This window comes from Aristolochia californica, unplaced genomic scaffold, assembly GCF_029961685.1.
Source record: "Aristolochia californica isolate CCGP_79_NKW_82.1479 unplaced genomic scaffold, dmAriCali1.0.hap1 SCAF_4, whole genome shotgun sequence".
Taxonomy (NCBI): Eukaryota; Viridiplantae; Streptophyta; class Magnoliopsida; order Piperales; family Aristolochiaceae; genus Aristolochia; species Aristolochia californica.
The window spans coordinates 4,856,052-4,877,681 of record NW_027182103.1 but is presented as its reverse complement, the minus strand read 5'-3'; the positions used below and the strand labels follow the sequence as shown (position 1 = coordinate 4,877,681).

The 21,630-nt window shown below is 34.4% G+C and overlaps 1 protein-coding gene across 3 annotated transcripts; it reads left to right on the top strand.

Annotated features, from left to right (window-relative positions):
- The first annotated feature begins 600 nt into the window (after positions 1-600).
- LOC137963638 (uncharacterized) lies at positions 601-11,444 on the top strand. 3 transcript variants are annotated; one of them, XM_068810787.1, is made up of 8 exons: positions 601-689; positions 2,394-2,602; positions 2,692-2,757; positions 4,202-4,276; positions 10,112-10,241; positions 10,380-10,505; positions 10,595-10,739; positions 11,234-11,444. In XM_068810787.1, exons 2-7 carry the CDS (start codon positions 2,448-2,450, stop codon positions 10,736-10,738), a joined length of 696 nt encoding a protein of 231 aa, XP_068666888.1. In that variant the 5' UTR covers positions 601-689; positions 2,394-2,447; the 3' UTR covers position 10,739; positions 11,234-11,444. The 3 variants fall into 3 exon arrangements, with proteins under 3 accessions (XP_068666888.1, XP_068666889.1, XP_068666892.1); XM_068810788.1 differs by having other exon boundaries at positions 11,220-11,444; XM_068810791.1 differs by lacking the exon at positions 11,234-11,444 and having other exon boundaries at positions 10,595-10,919.
- Positions 11,445-21,630: the final 10,186 nt, after the last annotated feature.

The following is a 21,630-nucleotide window of genomic DNA, read 5'->3' as shown; positions in this document are numbered from 1 at the left end:
TAAAAGTAATAATTTGATTAAGTATTTGGATACTACAAAAGTAAGTACTTGTTTAATAACTTTATTTGTATATATAAAATTAATTAAATAATCTTAATTTAATTTAAAATTATTTATTAATTTAAAACAAGTTAACATCTATCCTAGTTTAGTCAAATAAAACTATCATATAAAATTTAAATCTATGAAAGTAATTTTATATAATAAAATACCCTTTTTCATTTATGATTTAAATATTATATTTAATTTTTTATTTTAAGAGTGAGAATTTAGATATTATTAAAGTAACAATTTGATTAACATTTGGGTATTATAAAAGTAAGGATTTGTTTAATAAAAAATTATATATTCAATTAATTAAATAATTTTAATTTAAAAACAAATTAAAACTTATCTTAGTTTAGTTGAATAAAACTATCTTATAAAGTTAAATCTATCAAAGAAATTTATATACTCTTATAAAATTTAAATCTATTATTTCCTCTACTATATATTCCATTATACACACTAGCACAAAAAAAATACCTTATACTATACATTCCATTTCGATGTGTACTAACAAAGCATAAAGATTTTCCTTCGTTAGAGGAGAAACGAGAAGAAACTAATAGGGCTCCTTTCTTGAGTCTCAACTCTCAAACGGTCAAAGAGCCTCCATCGCCTTACTTGCGTACTTCATCGGCTTCCAGGTGCTTTTCTTTCCCAAAGCCAATCTCTCTTCCTTTCTTTTCAAACCCTTTATGGATCACGTCGTCTCTCGTCTCCAACATGTAATTGTTGTTGTCGTCAAATCCTATATTTTCATAGTATTACTCATTCCTTACTTCATTTGACAATTTTCAATACACTAAGAACAGCATTCGGGAGTTAAATTAAAAGAGCCGCATTTCTCGTTTACATTTACACAAAGAAAAGTGACTCTATTTTTGTATGTTCATTCTTATAATTTTTTGCTGAAGTAGTAGTTCAGAAAGTGTTAAAAGATAGGATGTATTTGAGGCGGGCGCAGTGATATACTAGGATTGTTTTGTACCTTTACAGGTATTCATAATATTTTTTTTTTATGATTACTTGTTATTGGTTGATGATATCGCGAGGTTGTGGCCAATGATTCAATCCATTTATACATGTAGTAAACATTATTTGTTGAAAAGTGAGGTTAATTAAAGAGAGACATTAATCCCAAGCTGAAAATGACGAGCACTACTCTTGTGCTCCATGGACTGTGGATGGACTTCTCTTTTCCTCGTACTCTAGTTGCTGCAGATGGGGTTATTTTTCTTTTATTTGTTTCTTTCTATTGTAAATACGAATTCTCAAGTATCCGTTGCCCCAAATATTTAGATTCAATACTTCCAACATTTGACTAAGCTTGCATGCTTCCATTTTAAAATGTGTTTAACTACCATTTTACCACTTGCATTTTCTCTATGACACACTTTTAGGTTTGATAAGATCTGTTTTTGGTTCACATATTCATAATCAGTATTGGGTTTCTGTCGAACTGATTTTGGGCTTAATGATAGATCAGAACTGGGACTTTATGTTGTTAGATAGACCATTCCAATGTTCTGTTCTTCTATGAGATATTATGCTGTTCAAGTCACATTCTTGCACCAATTTGTTTTTAACATTATGGTGGAATGAAACCCTTACATAATTTATGAGGTGCAATTTTGAGCTTTTCAGCCTATGAAGGAGTGTCTATTAGTTATAAGCTATGTGTCAACTACTGTGTTGCACAATCCTCCTAAGAGTTGAGATTTGTATCCCTCACGGTTCCTTTGGTTGTGGGTTTTGCTTTGGTCTTCTTCTCCTGTCTCAATGAAGCATCACATCAGCAGCTTCATGAATCTTATGAAATATTAGAACATGAACCAATCCCATACTCATGATGATGGTTGTTCTTTTTCTTTTTCCTACTTGTATAAACAGCCAGTCTTGTTCCACATGAAGTACTTTGGTCAAAACTATTTTATATGCATTATGGATTCATATATAATGGTTTTTCAAATGAGAGTAGTTTATGATGCTTTTAATTCTGATTTTTAACTTTTTGAAGTGCTTTACTTTTTTTTTTTCAAATTTCTTTTCTACTTTACATGTGCATCTAAACTTTGGAAATCATGTTTCTCTTCTATTTTCTCTCCCACTTTCTCTTCTACACCAAACAAGAAAAAAAGGCTCTTTTCTTCTTTCCTTTTTTCTTTCTCTCTATTTTCTCTTTATTTTATTTTTTATCCATTTTCTGTGCTTCCAAACACAACCTAAAAATTACAGCATGTTTCTACAAGTTCTTCCCACATTTTGTTGCTTTTGAGTGAGATAGTCATTGCAGTGTCATGTTCATAAAATGCTTAACAATGTTTCAGTCGCCGCCTTCTTCCTTGCAGGGTTAAGCGGAGGGCTTCGAAGTTGTTTAGTATCTCTAGGAGCAACACTAAGAAATGCATAAATCCACCTCTATATTTCTGCAATCTCTGAAGCCTCGAGGGTATTCTACTTCTGCCACTGAGAAACTTGTTGCTTCTGTGCTTTTTGAGAGGTTGCCAGTCGTCATCCCCAAAATTGATCCTGTTGTCTATGCTTTTCAAGAATTCTCGTAATCTCTCAACACTTCTTTAACAAATTTTCATTACATTAGGTGCAATAATTTTTTTTTTTTATAAACTTTTGATTTCCTGGCTTAAGGTTACGGTGGAGGCAACAATATCGAAGGAGATACCCTGATGAGGTTTTAGGAAAATCAGATGCAAGGTGATCTCAGTTGATTGATTTACTGTGAAGTTAAATGCATTTAAGTTGTCATTCACCAGTATCTGCTCAAATGTCATGAATTTCCAATTTTTTTTAATATTTGAGCTCTTATTATGTTTTATGCTCTTGAAAGTGGCTTTTGTATGATACAAAGAGTAGCTAAATCTTGATTTGAGATTTGATTTGTTTTTAATTAAAATAAAAAAGTAAAAGGTGAACTGTTTAAAAAAATTGTTTAGAAACTAATAAGATAATTTATGTGAAATTACAATTTTACTGGAGAGAGAACTGACATAGAAGTAGAAATTTCCTGGTTATTACGCACATTGTTTGAGTGAAGTCAACTACCAGTTTGATTTAGTCACAAGTTCGTTGTCAAGTTGTTAATTATCCATTTCCTGTATTTCTTTGTAAGCCTTCCGTCTTCGCTTACTATTTGTACTGTTCAAATTTTTATTGGGGAAGTATGTGGTTCCTCCAGAAAGTTACTATTTTAGATGAAAGTTGAGCCTTCTTGGAGAAAGATACCTTTTACACTTATCATTCTTTCACTATATTGTCCCAGCCTTAGTCTAGGTTTCATAAAAACCCTGCGTGGGAGCTCTTCTGTTGCAAGTAGCACCCAATTCTATTTTATTTTTATTTTTTTGAAATGAGGTGTATAAACTATAAAAGAGAGTGAAGAGTACAAACAAACCTAACTAGGAGGGCCTTCCTCCCCAACAAGGTGTTGGAGTGAAATACCCTTCTTAGCCTGAATGTCTGCCAAATGATTGGCAGAGTGAGAAATGTACTTCCAATTACAATTTAAAGAAGAAATTAAATTACAAATTTCTGAATACATATCCCAATGGCGCCACGGAGGTCTGATAGATTTTGCACACCAGTTGTTGACAGTCTTTGAGTCCCCTTCGATGCAAAGGAGGCCCACGAGCCGGCTAGTGAATACTTTGATTCCGTTCAGCAATCCAGAGAGTTCAACAGTTATGGAGTCGGAGATACCAAGATGGCCGCAAAGGAGGAAAAGAGATTACCATTTGCATCGTGAATGACCACTCCATAACCTGCAAGACTAGGGCAGCCAATAGCGCTTTCATCAAAGTTTAGCTTGAAATGACCCGTTGGTGGAGGGCCCAGGTAGCCATGATCGGGCGGCGGGAAGGCTGAGAGCACCCAATTCTATTAAGATCCTTAGTAATTCAAAAGGGAACTGTTTTACTTTTATTTTGCTCTTTATTATAGTTCAACTGATGTATTGTGTTTCTGTGGAGTGTTGAGTCTTCCACATGTAAAAATGTGAATGTATGTGTTTTATATGTTTCTTCTTACTCCTATAATAAGTTGGTCTTAAGAATATTTCATCCTTATTTCATTTCACACATGATCAACTGATATTGCAAATATCCTTATTTGGGGTTTCCTACAATCATTTTGTTGGTGACAGGGGAAAAGGTGATTATCAAATTGATTTTGAACCTGCTCCACGAATGACTGAAGCTGACAAGACTAATGACAGGAAGTATGCATCATCACTTTCTTTTAGTTGCTCTATAACTGTTTGTTGATGGTAGTAAAGCCATGTAAAATGTTCTAGTCTGAAACATGAACATGATTGTATCAGTAAATGGTTTTGAGAACCCTGTACATTTCTTTACAGTTTGATATCATTCCATGGTTTGAAAATCATCTTATTACTTCACTTTCTTAACTACATATCAAACTAGGATTCAGAACTACATTTTGTGAAAAGTAAGTTTTTGGGTCTGTAACCAATTGTAAAATTTTCCTCTTGTAATAAAATTCTTCCTGATAAAAAAACCACATTTTGAAGTAGTTTATTTTTTATTAAATTTTATTTTTATATTTTTATATTTTTTACTAGGTCTGTAGCCAAATCTAACCTCTCTATCTCATATTTTAGTTGCTTTAATCACATGGAGGTTGGGTAATCAATCTGTTTATCTATATTCCAGTTCATCCAGTTCTGGTTAATGCTTTATCTTAGAGTAGAACAGGCTAGATGGTGACTACTTGTGATCTAATTTGGTTTGAACCTTCAATTTGAACCTATTCATAAAATACTCTACCATTTTAATCTCCTCCATGCTTCTTTTCTTTTTTTTTTTGTTTTTTTTTTTTGGAATGAGGGAGAGTTTTATAAAAAAGAATAAGTCAGCGTGCAACAAAGATAAAAGACAGGCAGGCAACATCACAAAAACAAAAGGGATTCCAAATTGGTTTCAGTTACAACAGAATATTCATGTGACACCTTATCAAGGAAGTTTGTCCAACACCTGATCTGCCAAGCAAGGCACTTAGTGCGCCAACTAACTGAAAGACATTGAACCAGGTCAATGGTCTTCTCAAATTTTACTCTAATGGGAGCTCATTTGGCACTCCAAGCCCTGCCTGAATTGGAGGCGCCTTTGTAGTCCTATAATGATTGAGGTTGACTCTAAATCTCTCACTAGTTTTTTTTGAAGAAGAAGATGTATTATTAAAACGAAAGAGAATTACAAAATTTGAGGGAGCACGTCCCTTACAACCAATGATTGTAGGGTAGCTCCTAAATCTCTCACTAGTTGGAGGTGCAAAGATTACAACCCTGAAGGCACCTCCAATTTTGGCAGGGCCTACAGTGAGAAGTGAGCTCCCGTAAAAGTTAAATTTGATGAAGCTAATTGTGGGAGAATTCTGGGCCATTTGCTGCTTAATCTTGGGGAAAGAAGGGCAGCAATGGATTGCCAATTCAGCCTATGTAGGTCCTTTCAAAATCTTCAAACTCCTTAAAGTCGGAAGCCCAAAGAGTATGAGAAGAATACACATGACCTTGATCCTTTCATCAACTCCAGCTTACCAGAGAAGGCTCTGCAATTTGTATCATTCCGCAAGCATCAGGGAACCACCATTGCCATTGTCGACTATAAGAGTTTTGCATAACTTAGGAAGAGGTAGCAAGGCATATTGAGTTAGTCATAGAAAGTGGCGGGGAGGCAAAGATTGATATCTCATCAATGCTTCATATATGAGAATTCAAGATGTCCAAGAAGACAAAGAACATACCTCCCTCTCTCTATACTTTCATCCTTTAGTCTTTTTTTTATGTTTTTCTTTTAGTACTCTTGAACATTTTTTCCTATTCTTCTTAGTAGTGATCATAGTAAACTGCTACAACCAACTTTATTATGAACTTCAGTTATTAACAAACTAAACCTATATGTTGAAGAATAGGTATCAAAGAGTTTTACATGACTCTCATAGCATGAAGTTTCATAGAGCCAAAATTAATATAGTGGAATCTTACAAGAGTCTCAGTTAAAAGGAGTTTTAGTTATGTTAGTCTTCCATTTATGTTCAGTTGTTTAATCACTCAATGACTTATCTTTAAGTGTTAGACTTTGGGTGTAACTGGGACATGGGTAGTTTAATTGTAATTTGATTCTGCTTGTTTCTTCTGTTATAAATAGAGGATCATTGTACTTAGTTATAATCAAGTCAATGGATTATTTATCTTTTCCAAAAATACAACATGGTATCGTAGGGTTTGTAAATTAACGCAACGTCAATTTATAGAGGCGATTTGTTTCTCTCTCTTAATCAGGTTTTTATTGTAGTTTATCCTTTTCATTGTCACTAATTTCCTTGCCCTAGTTTATTTTTACCATAATTCCTAGTTTAGGGTCTGGTCCCTCTGTTACTTGTAAGCTCTTCCTCCTTGTATCAATTTTTGTCTCTGTATTCCATCCCCTTCAACATATCCAGTTTCAGCTACTTGCTATTGCAATGCCAGGTTCTGTGTTCTTTTTCTGCCAAGAAAAGCCAAACCAAGAGTTGTCCAACAACAACATCTTCTTTATAGAAACTATCCTCAAACGCCACGGGCTGTTTGATTACTTCTCAAAGATTCATCAAGTTGTTCTGCTCATTGGTAATCAGTTCAGAAACAAAGTTGTTGTCTTAAGTGTGTCGTCCAAACCCATCTCAAACATTGGTCCATAATTCTGGTTGAAAGATCGAAGAAACATCAAGGTGATAACTGATTTCCTTTGATGCAGAACAGCTAGGAAATCACGTTGCATATTCTGGTTACAATATTACTGGTTGTAGATTCAAAGAGAACCAGAGGATTCCTGGAAAAACATCTTGAATATTTGTGTTCTGATGCTGGAAAGAACCAAAAGGAGGAAAAGCTCTACAAGGGTTGAAACTGCTAAAATAACCAGTCTTCCTGATTTTTCTCAGTTGTTGTTTTTCCTTCGGTATTTTGGTGCTGGAAAAATTGAAACCAGGAAGGAATCCTACTTGGGTTGACATTGGTTCGAGTAGGTATTCTCAGTTGTTGCTTCCCATTTTTTGTGCTAAAAAAATGGAATCCCAGGAATGAATCCTACTTGGGTTGGAATTGGTTTGAGTAGGTAAACAAATGTCCTAAGAGGAAAATTTGAGAGTCACTGTCGTATTGGATGACATGTAGAACTGTTGAAAACTTCTACTATTTGAAGTCCTATGGTAGTGTCATGGTCACCTTCTTGCTATCCCCTCCTTTGGAGATGGTAGAACCATGATGGTCCTTTGCCATCGATGTTCCTATATGCTAGCCAATGAGCTCCGGCTTGACATCCTTGTCGAAATTGTTTCATAAGAAGTATCCTCTTCAGCAACGCTCTAGGGAGAGAAGCGATTACAAAAGGATCCAAACCTCTTTCTGGTGGTGCCGTGAGTCCAGCAATGAATGCAACTCGTGATGAAGTTGATTGTGCCTATTGTTATGGCTGGAGTTTTAGGTATATACGGTTTGATCATTGCAGTCACTATTACTGTGGTTCAGTGCACCTCGTGTTTTGTGGATGTCTAGAGTTGTTGGGCACGACACGACAAAGTTTGGGTGCTAATTGGAGGCTTGCTGTGATGGCACACTTCAGAATTTGATGATTGAATATAGTGCCTTGGCGTGTATGACCTCGGTATAGGCTTCATATTTGGTATGTTGTGTTAGTAAAATTAGTTTTTTTTTTTCGAGGGGAGATTGCACCGGGCGATTTGGCTTCGGGTGGTCTTACACTGCATCGTCAACTCCAAAAAATTTAGGTCAATCCCCAGGAAATCTCCTTGAGGTCATACTTGGTCCGATTTGTTTGTTATTATAGTTCTACAACTACATCCTCCCCTATTATTTAAAAAAAATGGTCACATTCTAGATTTGTTTGAAAGTAGAGACTCCTTCTAGTTAAAGTTGTTTTTCCTCTAGTATTTCTTCAGTTTATCATCTTTTGTTTTCATTACTTCAGAGCAAAGCATAGACCCATTACCTACAAAGTATAGGAGTGCGCCCAACATCCAGTTGACTCAAGTCTTTTTGTTCTTCACCCAAGAAGTGATTTTTGTTTGAGCTACCCTTAAAAAGTGAAGAATCTCTTTTTATGCCTAAAATTAGGTCTTTTTTAGCCTTTGGAATTGAGCAAAGTTTGTTTCTGACTATGAATTTTGTTTTACTGGGTGTATTAAGTTTTGTTGTACGACTAGGAGTGATTTTCTTCTCTCATATTTTGTTTTATCTAAGTTGGGTCTCTATGTCCTTTTATCCCCTTGCTTGAGGGGGAGAAGGGAAAAAAAAGTATAAGAAAGAGGTATTTTATTCTACATTGTGGTAATTTTTATGTGACCAAAATACTTAATAAAGGGGGCAACCATTAGAGGAAGAATTTGGCATATATGAAAAAAGTTGTAGCCAACGAAGATTGAAGACCCAAGACGAAAGACCCAAAATCTTTTCGGTTACAAGCTGAAGTCATAAACTCTAGTTTGAGGGGGAGTATCGAAGAACGGGTATGGAAAAGTCTTATATGATTCTTCAACAAGAAGTCTCATAGAGGCATAATTAATATAATAGAGTCTTACAAGAGTCTCACAGAAGAGTCTCAATTAAAAAGTGTTTTAGTTATGTTAGTCTTCTACTTATGTTCAGTTGTTTAATTATTCTACGACTTGTAAGTGTTAGACTTTTGTTGTAACTGGGACATGGGTAGTTTAATTGTATCTAATTCTACTTGTTTCCTCTATTATAAATAGATGCTCATTGTACCTAGTTATAATCAAGTCAAACATTATTTCTCTTTTCTAGAAATTCTACACTATAGATTCTGATATTTACACCTCATTAAAGTTGTAGATTTCATTTGGATGTTAACTTTAACCCCCAACTGAAACATCACTTCCTTGCTGTTTTTGCAAAGGCATGAGTGTGTAAAGTTCCATCTTGTAAAACTTGGGGCCTGGCGTATTAAATCTGCATCTACAGAAAATTTGATGGACGCATCAATTTAACCACCGGAGTAGGTGTCATATTCCTTAAAAATGATATATTAACAAGGAGAGGTTCTTCATTTATGCAAAAAACTTTTATTAGCAGTGTTTCAACTTAATTGTTTCATGGAATTTTTCATGTGCCTTTCTTGTTTCTTTAGGAAAACTTTCTGACAGAACAGGTTGATAAGACCAGCAAAAGTTGCTTACCAGTATTACAATAAAGTAGAAAAATTAATGTGTTCAAATAAGAATCAGAATAACAAAGTTAAGGTATTAAATTATATCTGTTGTGTAGTAGTAAAACAGTTGATAAAAAGATTAAACTAAAAACAGCATAACTCTTACTGTCCAATTCTGTAGAGGCCAATCTCTTCAACAAATACCACCAAGATGTTTACACGGAGTTAGACGAGGGAGCTAATCAATTGTATCCAAATTAAGGAGTTTGGTTACCATGAGGTGTGTTGCTTTAAGATTCACTCTGGGCTGTGATATTATGCAATGACTCCACAAGAATGATCAAGTCTCTCCTTCAAATTCTAAAATCTTAATGTTGTACATCTTGGTAAAATAAAGTCTTCCAATATTTTGGTTGCAATTGTACCGCTTTCCTTCAGTAAGTGTGTGGTACACAACACATGAATGATTTTGCTTGGAGGCTGATATGCTACCATTTTGGAGCTTTGAGCAGTCAAATACCTATGACTCTACTGGCTGGTCAGGTCCTGGAATTATACAAAATCACAAGAAATATGTGCTTAATCTCGTATCTCTGACATTTTGATCAATGGTAGAGCTCTGAAATGTAACAGAGATAACATCAACGACACTATATAAATCGGAGCACATGTGTGAACGCACGTGCGATTGTGTGCATTGGAGCTAATTTTATGCATTTATAATCATTTTGATGCTAGATGTTCCCCTTAATTCCCTTTCAAGAAAGAAAAAGTTCCCTTAATTTCTAGGTGGGATATACAGATATTATTAACGAGGAACTGTTTTATGTTACTCTTCATATGATGTGGTAATTGGGACTGTTTTAAAGGTCATTACAGAGAGCACTTGATAGAAGACTTTATCTTCTGCTGAAAGGTAACGCTATTGGGACCCCATCAGATAAATTAGTTTGGCATTTTCCTGAGAAAGTCTATGAAATTGAAGAGACCATGCGAAAGGTGAGGCCTTTACTTTCTTGGTTGCCTTTAGCAATAGACATGCCTTTTGCCTCATCTGAACTGTGGAAATAGAATGTGGTTTTGTCCTCTTTTAATTGACATTTACTGAAACTTGGCTCCAAATGCTTAAATTTTCAGTGTGCAGAATCAGCCCTAGAATCTGTTATAGGAGATCTTTCTCATACATACTTTGTCGGTAATGCTCCCATGGCGCACATGGCTATCCAACCAACTGGAGAGTCCCCAACTATCCCACCTTTTAAGGTATCCTCTGCAACTGCTCATTATTGTCATCAAATGCAATTTAACAAACTTGAATTCCAATAGCTACGTGTTTATCTTTTGTATTTCAGAGGTTTTTTTTCAAGTCTCAAGTAATTGGGACCAGCAGGTTAAAGATTGAGAAGTGTGAGGATCATGTTTGGGTGACTAAGGATGAACTACTGGAGTATTTTCCTGAGCATGCTACGTTTCTGAACCAAATGATCATTAGCTGAGGTATTTTTGAATGCACATCTCTTTCTGGAATAATGTGAGCAGTTTTGCATTTTTCCTCATGAGTGGATACTGTAAATTACAAGAAGACACGGGCAGGCAGTAGCCCCTTATTTATTTACCGGACTTTGCTTTTCATATGATCATGGGTGCATGGTAATCAGCTTCACACTATCAAATGTATCTGGCAGTATTCGAGCTTGAATATTTATCTATGTGTGAAATTTTATGCTTCTTCTAATCATTCCAGTGAATGTCAAGGCATATCTCATTACATCGTGACAGTCCCATTAGTACAATATTTTGTACTTACTAATCAATCAAATCTGATATAAAACCTAGTCTTGCAGAACATCAAACATGTATTTTATTATATGAACATCTGTTTTTGCCCTGTTATGTAGAAAGTTCTGAACAAACTTCTTAGAAGTATTCTTTGTTTAAATAAGTTGTTAACCCTTGTAATGATTATGAATCTACTAGTCATTTTTTTTCAGGAAATGGTGTGAATTTAATTCAAAGGAAGGGGAAGAATATAACCTAGCATGGCGGCCTATCCTCTACAACGAGGTATTGGAGGGAAGAACCCCTTTTAGCATGAAAATCCACCAAATGCTTGGCGGATCTGGGTGTGTGAGCCCACATACAATTTAAATGAGCAGTTATTTTACAAATTTCAAAATAAGTGTCTCAGTGCTGCCGGGGGGGGGGGGGGGGATTTTCATGAATCTTCTTGTCATCACCGTTACTTAGAACTAAAGATGTTTTTGTTTTCTATCATTTATCGCAATTTGCCAACTGTTGAATTAAGTGTTAAAGAATGAAAACTCTTTGTTTGGCTCTGGTTGTGGTCTAATTATAAGGAATTTATTTTATTCCTGACCTTAACAGGCCAAATTCTGTGCCGTGTCAAGTTCATGAGAATTTTATACCCAGTGAGCCTGTTACAGTGTTAGACATTCAAATGGTGTTTTAGCCACTTTCGGTTTAAGCATACCGAGGCATGAAAAGGAGGGATGGGTATTATTCAACTTGTTTTCCATTGCAAAGTAAGAAAGTCCAAAAGGTTAGTAAATACCCCTTCCTCGTTTTCGTCCTCTTCTTAACAAATTTTACGAAGCCCCAAGATCAATTAACCAAAACTGAGGGAGTATTCTTGCTCGCACTCTATGTTGGATCCATTGTTTCCAGTTCAGCTGGTTGAAAAGTAACCTGCAATATGTGTGAAGGAGCAGTGGTTGTAAACAAGTAACTGCAGAAAAATTCCAAGTATAAAAGCTTCAGCTTCATCGAGTTTGAATCTACTACTTGGGGAGGGGCATAGGAAATGGATCAGGCTTATGGGTGGCATCGAGCCGAGTCGAGCCTGAACCTGCTTATGTTCGAGTCAAACTTGATTTAAATATTTCGAGCGGAACTTAGTTGAGCCTCAACATACATTTAAAACTTTTCAAAAATATATCGAATAAAATGTATATAAAATTATGCATACATTTTACATAAAATTGGGCATAACCTACATATATAATACGTGTATAAGATTGGGCATAACTTCTATTTAAAATTGAGCATAATCTATATATATAATACTTGTATAAAATTCGGCATGACCTCTACTTAAAATTGGGCATAATCAATATACATAATACCTGCATAAACACTCCATAAACACAACATAAAATTGTCTATACATTCCATAAACACTCCATGAAATTGTTTATAAACTCCATAAAATAGTCTAAACACTTCATACACTGCATAACATTATAAATAAACTCCATACAATAATCAAATACAACAAAATTAAATGAAATATCAGTCTCAATTTACAATCACCCAAATAAAAACTATAAATCCTTTAAATAAAATCCTCTTACTATTAGAGACTTACAAGAAAATTACAAGAAATATTTTAAATTTTTCTTAGGAAATTTAAATGGACCTCTTATTGCCTTTTCTAAGGAAACAAATAAAAATTAATAATTAATCTAATATATTATTATACTTATTGATAAATTTTTAATCACATAAAATGTCAGACACAAAATTGCTATGAAAATTACCTCATGCTCAAAGTATTATATCATCAATTGTCAAATACTTATTCAAAAATTTTCTATATAGTTTTCTAACCTATCTTGGCAAGAAAATCTTACTTAGAAAATTATATGATTTTTTAAAAAGAATTTATAATTAGAAAAATATTTTGAAAAATCATGAGGCACTAATGGTCCCTATATTTCTACTAAATTTTTTTTAAACATTTATTGAAAAAAACACTAATAGTCTCTAAAAACGTATTTCTACTAAAATATCTTTTCAATTCCTTTAAGAGTCATGAGGAAAGGACAAAGAGTTTTTTTTTCCTTGTTTATGATCTCGCACGTAGGGCTGGCGTTGAATAAATTATATATAAAATTATGCATACATTTTTAAAACATAATATGATAGGGGAGGTTCAGGATTGAATTTCAAAAATGGATTAAAATGCACCAATATTAATCTTTTTTACTCCAATTGTTGTCTAGCTTGTTTTGTAATTTTTGAATCTGGCCATAATTTATTATGGTCTCCTTAGTGCCCCTAGATGAAAATTTATATTGTAGGAAAAACTAATTTTTTTTCCTATGATACATATTCCCAAAAAACCTTTAAATAAAATCTTATTTCTATTAGTGACTTATTAGAAAATTACAAGAAATATTTTAAAATTTTCTTACGAAAGTTAAATGGACTTTTTATTGTCTCTTCTAGGGAAATAAATAAAAATTAATAATCAATCTAATATATTATTATACTTATCGATAAATTTATAATTAAATAAAATATCAAACACAAAATTACAATGAAAATTGCTTCATGCTAAAAGTATTACAGCATCAACTGTTAAATACTTATTCAAAAAATTTATATAAAGTTTTCTACCCCATCTTGGTACGAAAATTTTACTTAGAAAATTATATGATTTTTAATAAAAAAATTCAATTAGAAAAATGTTTAAAAAAACATGAGACACTAATAGTTTATATATCATCTTCGCAGAGGGAAGGGGGGAGGTTATTTCTCCCCTAATTTCTCCCCTAAACTTAGGTTCTAGTTTTCCGCCGAGACGACGCGGAGGGAAGGGGGTTACGGTGCCAGGGAGGACCTGTCGTTATGGGTGGCATCGAGCCGAGCCGAGCCCAAACCTGCTTATGTTCGAGTCGAGCTTGATTTAAATATTTCGAGCCGAGCTCGAGCCTCAACATACATTTAAAACTTTTCAAAAAATATATATCGAATAAAATGTATATAAAATTATGCATACATTTTACATAAAATTGGGCATGACCTCTACATAAAATTGGGCATAACTTATATATAATATGTGTATAAGATTGGGCATAACCTCTACTTAAAATTGAACATAATCTATATAAATAATACTTGTATAAAATTCGGCATGACCTCTACTTAAAATTGGGCATAATCAATATACATAATACCTGCATAAACACTCCATAAACACTCCATAAAATTGTCTATACATTCCATAAACACTTCATGAAATTGTTTATACACTCCATAAAATAATCTAAACACTCCATACACTGCATAACATTACAAATAAACTCCATACAATAATCAAACACAACAAAATTAAATAAAATATCACTATAAATTTACAATCACCCAAATAAAAACTATACATCTTTTAAATAAAATCCTATTACTATTACAGACTTACTAGAAAATTACAAGAAATATTTTAATTTTTTCTTAGGAAAGTTAAATGGACCTCTTATTGCCTTTTCTAAGGAAATAAATAAAAATTAATAATTAATATAATATATTATTATACTTATTGATAAATTTTTAATCACATAAAATGTCAAACACAAAATTGCTATGAAAATTGCCTCATGCTCAAAGTATCATATCATCAACTGTCAAATAATTATTCAAAATTTTTCTATATGGTTTTCTAACCCATCTTGGCACAAAAATCTTACTTGGAAAATTATATGATTTTTTAAAAAGAATTTATAATTAGAAAAATATTTTGAAAAAATATGAGGCATTAATGGTCCCTATATTTCTATTAAAAATGTCTTTTCAACATTTATTGAAAAAACCACTAATAGTCTCTAGAAACGTATTTCTACTAAAATATCTTTTCAATTTATTTAAGAGCCATGAGGAAGGGACAAAGAGTTTTTTTTTCCTTGTTTATGATCTCACACGTAGGGGTGGCTTTGAATAAATTATATATAAAATTATGCTACATTTTTAAAAAATATAATGATAGGGGAGGTTCAGGATTGAATTTCAATAATGGATTAAAATATACCATTATTAATATTTTTTACTCCAATTGTTATCTAACTTGTTTTGTAATTTTTGAATCTGGCCATAATTTATTATGGCCTCCTTAGTGCCCCTACATAAAAATTTATATTCTAGGAAAAACTAAAAATATTTTTCATATGATACATATTCCCAAAAAAACCTTTAAATAAAATCTTATTACTATTAGTGACTTATTAGAAAATTACAAGAGATATTTTAAAATTTTCTTAGGAAAGTTAAATGGACCTTTTATTGTCTCTTCTAGGGAAATAAATAAAAATTAATAATCAATCTAATATATTATTATACTTATCGATAAATTTATAATTAAATAAAATATCAAACACAAAATTGCAATGAAAATTGCATCATGCTAAAAGTATTACAGCATCAACTGTTAAATACTTATTCAAAAAATTTCTATACAGTTTTCTACCCCATCTTGGTACGAAAAATCTTACTTAGAAAATTATATTATTTTTAATAAAAAATTCCAATTAGAAAAATGTTTAAAAAAACATGAGACACTAATAGTTTATAGAAAATTATTTCTATAATATTTATTTTTAATTTTTTTCAGAAGAAAATTTTTTTTTTATTTTTTTATTTTATGATCTCGCACGTGCGAGATCATCTTCTCGCGAGGAAGGGGGAGATTATTTCTCCCCTGTTTTGGTTTTTCGCCGACGACACGGAGGGAAGGGGGTTACGGCGCCGGGGAGGACCTATCGTCGGGGATGACGGCCACGACGGAGTTGGCAGCAACGGAAGCGGCGGTGATGGAAACCGAGGCGAAGGCGAGGAGAGGAAAAAATCGAAAGGATGGCCACAGAGGCGGCCAGCGAGCAGCTGCGACGACGGTATAGACGCCAACGAACAACTACAACGGCGGTAGAGGCGGCGACAACAACCGATGGGAGGGGTCGGCGGTGACGAGGGGGGAGGAAAAAATTTTCCCCCCCTCGCTCTCGCTCCCGCTCCCTCGCTCGCTCGCGATCCCCTTACCGATTCATACCGATCCGACTCATTTCGAGCCGGCTCGCGAGCTAACGAACCGAACCTAGCTTCAGTCGAGCTCGGCTCGTTATGGTAAACGGGCCGATTTCGATGCTTGAGCTCGGCTCAAGCTTGATAAATGACGAATCGAACCGAGCCGATACCAAGCCGAACCGAACCAGCTCGCGAATCGGCTCAGTTCGAAGCCACCCCTACCTGTCAGGGATGACAGATGCGACGGAGGCGGCGCCGACGGAAGCGGCGGTGACGAAAACAGAGGCGACTGTGAGGAGAGGAAGAAATCGAACGGAGGGCCACATAAGCGGCCGGCAAGTAGCTGCAACGGCGGTAGAGACAACCGGCAAACAGTTGCAATGGCGGTAGAGGCTACGACAACGGCCGACGGGAGGGGCTCGACGGTGACGAGGGGAGGAAAAAATTCCCCCCCCCCCTCGCTTTCGATCCCGCTCCCGCTCCCGATCCGACTCACTTCGAGTCGGCTCACGAGCCGACGAACCGAACCTGGCTTCGGTCGAGTTCAACTTGTTAAGGTAAATGGTCCAATTTCGGTGCTCGAGCTCGATAGATAACGAATCGAACCGAGCCGAACTCGAGCCGCTCGCGAGCCGGCTTGGTTCGAAGCCACCCCTAATCAGGCTATAGTGCTAACAGACATGACATTGTTGGTCATTGTTGATACGTTGAGTTAACATACCTTTAACTCTTATTGGAACCACATGGGAAAGAAAAAAAATGAGAATTTGATCATTATTATTCTAAAAATAGTAAGTAAAAAGTAGGATTTGATTATTATCTCATTTTCACCAACTATTTTTAAGAATAATAATGATCAAATTCTCATTTTCTTTTCTTATCTAGGGTTTCAAACATACCCTTGATTTACCTTGTTTAATGAAATATTACCTATCTGCAATGTTGCTTCAGATGTCATCCAACAAAACGAAACCAGGTACCAACAATTTCAATTTTAGTTTAAAAAAATTAACAAGACCGTCATTTAAAACAGACATTGATTGTAGGACCTAATCCGCTTCTTAAAGTAACTACAATTTAACCGAGGGTCAGATGTCATCCAACAAAATGAAACCTAGTCCCTGCAGTTCCGATTTTAGTTTAAAAATTTGACAAGAGCATTTAAAACATGCCTTGATTGTATGACCGAATCCAGCCAATAGCCAACAATTAAACTTAGGATTGGCAATCTCAAATCGTTGCTAAGCACTCATTTGTGTCAAGTAATGACCGATAGGGGCGGCATCGAGCCGAGCCAAGCTTGAACTTGCATATGTTCGAGTTTGGCAAGTTCAAGCTTGGCTAGATCTGAATACTACGAACTCGAGTTTGAGTTCGAGCTTAGTTTCGACCCTAAAATTGGAATCGAGCTCCACCCCAAATATTTAATCGAGTTTGAGCTTGAGCTCAAGCCGGGTTAGAGCTCCAACTTATATTTAAAACTATATAAATAAAAAAATTTAAAAATAAATAAATAGAATATTATAATAAACTTGGTACCATTGAACTACAATCTATCACAGAGGAGTCCAAGACTAATGGAGCATACTAATGTATAATAACCAGCTTAATAGACCTAAAAGAAAGAGCAAATACCTCCATCAAGAGTGTTTATTCCATTGGCAAAAAAAAAAAATTAGATGTTGAGGAACCCAAAAGGATTGAACTATCGACCGCCTTTGAGGCTTGAGGTTAAAAAAAGCAACTATCAATCAACTAAAGAGGGAATTGACGAGAGTAATTAGAGTAAATGATATTTTCGTAAAAAAATTATGTTAACGAATTGGTTCACGAGCTAACAAGCCGAACTTCAAAAATCTCGAGATTGGCTTGTTATACTCAATAAGCCTTATTTCAAGTTTGAGCTAGAGCCAAACTCAAGTAAAAACTGAACTGAATCGAGTTTTTTTCAAGTCGAGTTCAAAGGGTTTGCAAGCTAGTTTGGCTTAGTGCCATCCCTAATGACAGAAAAAGTGGTAAGTAGGATTCATATTTTGTTTGACCAGAACTTTTCTAGAATAATGATCCAATTTCAGAGTAGTCTGATGAAGAACAATTACAAAGTTCAAACAGAGGCAGGAAACTCTAGTCTCTACTCTCGATGGCATAGCAAATAGCAAGTTGAAGGGACTACCTCCTCTATATAGACCAAAATCGTTGGTCCGTAGAGATAGGAGGTGGTAGGTGAATTTGTCTATGATGTTTCAAATATCATATACAGGAAGAGGCGAAGAGGCCCCTTAGTTAGGTTCAGTAGTGTTAGTATAAATAATGAACGACTTATTAAATGGGTCAACCCAAGCCTCACCTATTTATTTAATATGTAAAATATAAACTTGGTCAGATCAAATTCAGGTAAACACCAAAGTAAAAAAAATATTATACATAAAAAATTTGATAAACATGTATGGGTAGAAGGAAAAAGAAGGATATATATGAAGCATAGTTTGGTTTGGGCCAGTACAAATGTTCTAAAAATAAACTAGCTTGATTTGGTTCTTAGGGCTTTCAGCAATTAACGATGAGATCTATGAGTTGTCATGTCTAAGGGTGGCACAAACCCAAACTGGCTTGCAAGTCGCTCGATCTCAACTCAAAAAATCTTGCCTCAAACTCAAACTTGGATTAAGGTTTGTTAAGTATAACACATCAAGTTCAATAACCCACATCTTTCTTCTTTCCAATATCCAGTCCATTAAAACCTCACAAGGAATATAATACCTCCCCAAGAAAACTCCCACTATGCAAACACAATATTTACCAGGATCTCGAGAAGAGTGGATAGATGCCATAAGATAGCTCAAATTTCAGAGGAGAACAAAATCTCCAAAAGTAATTTGATGAAATTTCTTTTAAGAATAATGATTTCACTGGCTGAATCCAAGGAGAAAACTAGGTTAGAAAATAACATCACTTTGTTGAGTGAACAATCAATAAACTAAAGTAGAAACTATGACACTAACTTTAGAGTAACTATCGACAAAAGCACTTGCACAATATTGGCATGTCAATGTATTGGATGTCAGCCTTATGACATTTTCCATTGTTAACTTTTAAGCTTCTATCATGAGTAGCAAAGTGCAAAAGATATCCAGATCGTTGACCTGACTGCATATTGAGATATTGTCTATATAAAATCAAAGCAGCAAAAACAGGCTAAATGGGGAAAACATACAAAAAGATCAAGTCAACCTTAGAGAAGCCATTAGTTTTTAAAAGGAAATATGATTAGTTTACAAACAGGATAATGGGACTAATTAATAAATCTACTGTTGCAAATTTTTGCCACATTAATGGATATTGGCACAATTTCTTAGTATAAGTTCCTTGGTTTTTTGCATTTCTTTGATTGTTATTGGCTTTGCCACTTATGGACACATGGTTGCATTGTTCAATCAAAGTTTGTACTAGACTGATATCAAAGATTATGGATGCTAAAATGGCAACAACTTGAAATCTGCAATTTCATCATGCTTTGACTTTTACTTCTCCTCCAAATTTAACCAAGACAAATTATATAGTTTGTAACCCCATCCAGAAAAATATGAATCTACAAAGAAATATGATTCAGTGATTTTAATGAAACAAATAATGGAGAAATACATAGAAGTTTACAAAAAGAATTTACATATTCCAAAATTACGAATTCACAGGTGGGAAATCGAAATTCAACATGAACAAATATTGTGTACAGATGAAGTAATAAAACAACCAATTTCTGAATTTATATACCACATACAACATGAGAAAATCAAGATAAATCACTGCCCACCATACATGAAAATGTCAATATGCTGTTTGACATAGTACAACAACAAGAACTTCAAAGATGAAAATTTACCTTTTGGACCAAGTTCCCATCCAAACAACCAAAAACAATTGGAGGATTATCTGAAGTTGTTAAGTTTCCATCGGCTTACAATTGGTAAGGGAACCTTTAAAATATATTTTGGATTTTTTGGAATTACCGTATGCGAGAAATATGTGAAAGAACTTTTACACATCAACCTTCCCTTTTTATGATCATTATGATGATCACCATCATCTTATTTTTCTCATTTTTCAATAACCGACATTTTGAGTACATAGAGCAGCCATGAAGCAGAAGAAGCTGCCAGCAGACAGCTGGCTGCCAATCACTGAGAGAGATAAAGAGGTAGGTAGGGAGAGAGAGAGAGAGAGAGATGATCATCTGAAGTTGTTAAGTTTCCATCGGATTGCAGCTCCAAGACAACATAATGGTAAGGGAACCTTTAAAATATATTTTGGATTTTTTGGAATTACCTGATGTGAGAAAGATATGAAAGAACTTTTACACATCAACACTCCTTTTTTTATGATCATTATGATGATCATCGTCGTCTTATTTTTCTCATTTTGTTTGTAATCGACATCTTGAGTACGTAGAGCGACCAAGAAGTAGAAGAAGCTGCCAATAGGTACCTGGCTCCCAACCACTGAGAGAGAGATAGTAATTCCACTTACATCTATTCAAACCAAATTTGATTAACAAAAACACTCTAATATTTCATTTAAGAGATACAATAACCACCCTAAGCACAAAACCAAACCAAGAAACCATAAGTAAAATACTAAGTCTTGTAGGTCTTCTATTTTACCAAAACATTATCCACAAGTGGGCTTTTGAATATATAACCTACTATGATGTGATATTCCATGTCTTATATTTAAAAAAAAATCCCATGCTTATATTTCAAACAAACAAACGGTTTTTGAAACATTGATTCTTTGTTATACTAAAAACATCTTCTTCAGACACAAATTAGGTTAGAGACACACTTAGAAGTTGCACAAAAGAGTGGAGTTGCTAGTTTTGTTTATTCTAGGAGTTTACACCTAGTAAATCATTGTAGGTTGTGTTTGGCTTCGACTCTTTGGACTCCAAAAGTAGTTTTTTACAAACAAGGACCTACTTCTTGTGTTCAACAGAGTGTTTGGCTATCTCCCTTTTTAAAAGAACTTGCCTTTCAAAGAGTAGAAAATCACCTATTCGGTGAAACTACAAAATGAAACTTCTCCAAAGAGGAAAAAATTCCTTTTGACATAGGAGATATCACATACTTAATTGATAAATATACCCTTAGAATATTATAAATTTCATACAACTTCTTTTGAAATAGAAGACTCCTTTGTGAGACATCTTTCCCATGAGGCTGTTAGTAGACTCTACCATATTAATTGTTACTCTGTGAGACTTCTTGCTATGAAAGTCATGTCAGACTCTTTGATACGTGTTGTTCAACACTCCCTCTTTTGCTAAAGTTTATAACTTCAGTTTACAATAAAAAATATTATTTGTCTTTAAGAGAAAATCTTCATATTATGCTCTCTCTAAGTTAGATATTTTGGTCATATATGATTATCACAATATGTGAAATTCTTTATTGTGAAATGTACTTATTCTTCTTAATTGATAGCAACATTCATATTTCAATTTGGGAAGGAGGTACAACTACCACATCACTCAACTTCTAAACTCATCCTTCATACTTCTCCTTCTATTCTCCCCTTCAAG